This window comes from Arachis ipaensis, chromosome B03, assembly GCF_000816755.2.
Source record: "Arachis ipaensis cultivar K30076 chromosome B03, Araip1.1, whole genome shotgun sequence".
Lineage (NCBI taxonomy): Eukaryota > Viridiplantae > Streptophyta > Magnoliopsida > Fabales > Fabaceae > Arachis > Arachis ipaensis.
This window is the reverse complement of record NC_029787.2, coordinates 119,060,579-119,064,097: the sequence shown is the minus strand read 5'-3', so window position 1 is coordinate 119,064,097 and position 3,519 is coordinate 119,060,579. Positions and strand designations below refer to the sequence as shown.

General features: G+C 36.5%; 3 protein-coding genes across 3 annotated transcripts in view; all 3 read right to left on the bottom strand.

The window, feature by feature from the left end:
* LOC110270336 (KH domain-containing protein HEN4-like) overlaps positions 1 to 288 on the bottom strand; it is a gene marked incomplete in the record, with an annotated part of 994 nt that extends 706 nt beyond the window's left edge. Inside the window, 1 exon segment of the mRNA XM_021119412.1 lies at positions 1 to 288. Coding sequence (XP_020975071.1) covers positions 1 to 101 — 101 coding nt within the window.
* LOC107631063 (protein EXECUTER 1, chloroplastic) overlaps positions 1 to 3,519 on the bottom strand; it is a 21,284-nt gene that overhangs the window by 4,674 nt on the left and 13,091 nt on the right. The gene's annotated exons all lie outside the window — the stretch shown is intronic.
* Positions 773 to 2,942, bottom strand: LOC107631061 (fructose-1,6-bisphosphatase, chloroplastic). Its single transcript, XM_016334378.2, has 3 exons — positions 2,498 to 2,942; positions 1,490 to 1,886; positions 773 to 1,284 (listed from the first exon to the last, which is right to left on the bottom strand). The coding sequence occupies exons 1-3, from the start codon at positions 2,897 to 2,899 to the stop codon at positions 884 to 886; spliced, it is 1,200 nt and encodes a 399-aa protein (XP_016189864.1). The 5' UTR covers positions 2,900 to 2,942; the 3' UTR covers positions 773 to 883.

Here is a 3,519-nt window from a genome sequence, read left to right as displayed (position 1 = left end):
TAAGGCCCGTTAGAGTAGCTAGGTTTCGGATTGGAATTGGGGTCGGCCATCGGAGCGATACTATGTCGTTTTGGTGATGGAGACGGATAGCATGTTGCCATAATCGCCTCTCTCAACTTCACAATATAAAATATCTGCCTGCCACTAGCTACCAATTCTTCATGTTCTTCTTCCTTCTAGAACTCCTCACTGTTACTTTTTATTGCATGGTTTTGTATTTATTTGCATATTTTCTTTTATTATTTTTATATATTTTCTCCCTAGTTGGTCAGCTGGTGGCAGTGGAAACAGATGACGATTGACGAGAGCTGCAGAGATTAGATTACTCATTAGAGCAAAACAAAGGGAGAGTGACACCGAGATTCATGCTAAAATGCGCGCGGTGAAAAAGCAATTACTGCGGTTAGTGCCACTTATGGAATATTTGATGAATATCCATTGTGTTTTGCCCCTTTTTTAGTTGTAATCTTTTTTGGCGGTCAGGATGTAAATATTGATATGCTCAAAGCCATTTCCACTATTAGTATTATTCTATATATGTGTACAATGACGACGCATTCATTTAGATTACTAGGTTTTTTTCTGAATATTGTAAGTTCTCTGCTAAATATACCATACCATGCAATATTTATGCTATTGCTGAATGATATAGTTTCACCAAACTCTGCTACTTAAACCAGCCAAAGACCCAAACAGATCAAAATAAGATGATAGATGACATATTAATTTATATCCCTACAGTGTTGTAAGCAGTGTCCATAGTCATCTCAAGGAAGCAGAGTCAAGAAAAGTGAATAGCAAGAGAAGGGAAAAATATATTTGCATCACAATTCCTGAAGCAGATCGGATTTACACCAATGTTGAAAACTTTTGTGCCACATTATCAAACCTCATAACCTGGATTCACTCTTTGTTGAACATCGTCATAACTTTCTAGCTCTTCCATATCCTCCAAACTCCCCAAGAATAGAGGAAGCCTTTGGTGCAATTTAACTGGTTGAAGGGAAAGAATTCTATTTTTGCCATCAGATCCTCTTCCACCAGCCTGCTCTACAATGAAACTAAGAGGGTTTGCTTCGTACACAAGCCGGAGATGATCCCTCGGATTCATCGCCACGCCCCCATACATCAAAGTTCGGTGGAGATCAGCCACCAGGGAACATATATACCTAGCTGAATACTTCTTTGGATATTTACCTTTTCCTTGTCTAATTGTGTCTATATACCGCCTTAATCCTTCAGGCCAATCAAAATACCGAGCATCATTCACCGAATAAATTTGCCCTGTCAAGAACATAATTTATCAAGCATTAAATCTTTAAGCTATATACCTCAAGTTTTATACAGAAGTATAGAAGAAGAGATAGCAATGAACAATGATACTCAACAGCAAACCAAAGAAAGTAAAGTTGATACATAATAAGGGAGAATCAAATGTTAAGTTATAAACAACTAGCAAATTAGTAAGGACACTATCTACACTTGTTACCACGGCGAGGAATTTCGATGCTTGGATTCGTGAGGATAAAGTCTCCTGTTGAATGATCAAGAGTGAATGTCTGAGATCCGGAACCAAAGGTGGTACACAGTATAGTTGCAGATGAATATAAAACATATCCAGCAGCAACCAGCCTACTTCCACTTTGGAGCGAATTCAGCATAGCTTTCTCCTCAGTGGGTAGATCATCTAGTTCCTCAAGGCGCTTATAAATACCAAAGATTGTACCAGTTGGAATTGATGCATCAATGTTTCGTGAACCATCAAGGGGATCTGTTACCACCACGTATGGACCATCGTCACTTATCCAAATTGGTGCATCGTTTTCTTCCGAAGCCATAACAGCAACTTTTCCAGACTTTTGGAGTGATGATAAGATAATTTCATTCTGTAGTAATACATGATGGAAGTACTGATTAATAAACTAACTTCTTAATTCCTTGATATCCTGTTAGTAAACGAAATTGCATAGCTATGAACAAGATAAAATGGCAAGAACAGAACTTAAAACTGAATTACTTTACAGGATGTAATCCAAAGAACACAATAGCTTTAAAAGATTTAAGTATATCTCTCTATCAGCATTCAAAAGATTGGCAATTTGGCTGCAATTCTTGTGAACTATATTGGAATTAATTATGCACATGGCAAAAGTCATGAATTGAAACTTGCAAGTTCCGAGACCTGGAAGCATATAGTTATGTTTCCACTTCCATCTCATGTCTATCTTAATTGGAAAACACATAATTTTTTATCCAAAAGATGAATGCAAATGATGATTAACTCCGTATCCGTTCGGTTCTTTTTTAGCCCTCTCATTTTCAAGCATACCATATTCAACCCAATTAATCAACTACACTCTCAGAAACAGAAACCACACAGCAGTATCAATCCCCCAAACCAAATTTGGCACCAAGTCAATCACGTGAAACTGAAGGATTATAAAATGACATTCGATTTAACTATTTAAGTAGTAGTAATCACAGAAGGAAGACTTACCGAGACAATATCAAGAGGCTTAGGAGCATCCCTATCTGAACCAGCAGCAGCACCAATACCCTCTTGCTTGCCAAGGCTGGAATTGAAAGGAGAAGCCACAAGAGTTGCAATTCTCTTGCAAGCATATTGTATGTGATCGAGCAACACCACCAAACCATCTTCCACATTTATTCCTCTTTTGCCCACATATTCGATCAGTGTAACAAACCCATCATCAACTGCATACGAAGAAGAAGAACCACTTAAGGCAATCACTGATCTCATCCCCGACCCAGAAACTGAAGGCCTTGTTCTTGGTCTGCAAAAATAGCTCACTGGAAAAAGTTGAGCTTTTGATAACAAAGTTTGAAACTTTCCCCGGAGACTGGGAAGTTGGTACAAGGTTGTTGATGCTGACTGCATATTATGTACGGTTATCTGAGCTTCATCAAAGTGTTATCCTTTGATACAGTTTCGGTGGTAGATAAATCACTACACTGGAAAATGAATTATTTTATGGATATCACTAACATGTGTCGTGGTATATGATATTATTATTAGAGTAAAGTATTGTTTTTGTCCTAATGTTTGGGGTAAATTTTATTTGTGTCTCTAACGTTTAAATCGTCCTATTTGTTTCCATAACATTTATAAAAGTAATTCAATGTTATCCTACTATCAATTATACTAACAAATCAGATTATATTTTTCAATTATTCTCACTTGGATTATTCATTCTCAATTAAGTCTCACTTGGATGTGTTCGATTTTAATATTATACCCACTATTTATGTTTAGATTCAAATATGTCCCTAGAAAAATGAATTATGTAAATGTTGTAGGAATTAGTTTTAACATTTGATGAGCTATTTTTCGGAGTAGATCATCAATTCTATCTTAGACATTTATATTCTAATTTCAAGAAGAGATTTTTAAAACTCAAACTAAAGCGCTCATGATGTGTAATTGATGGCAGAATAACATTGAATCACTTTTACAAACGTTAGGGATACAAATAGGACGATTTAAACGTTAGGGACACA

What these genes read in the sequence shown, in the direction of transcription:
- LOC107631061 (XM_016334378.2), bottom strand. Translation starts at nt 2,899, where the DNA reads ATGCAGTCAGCATCAACAACCTTGTACCAACTTCCCAGTCTCCGGGGA. An exon ending in AGCCTCTTGATATTGTCTCG is followed by an intron (nt 1,887 to 2,497) that starts GTAAGTCTTCCT and finishes GTATTACTACAG; the next exon opens with AATGAAATTATCTTATCATC. An exon ending in CATCGAAATTCCTCGCCGTG is followed by an intron (nt 1,285 to 1,489) that starts GTAACAAGTGTA and finishes TGTTCTTGACAG; the next exon opens with GGCAAATTTATTCGGTGAAT.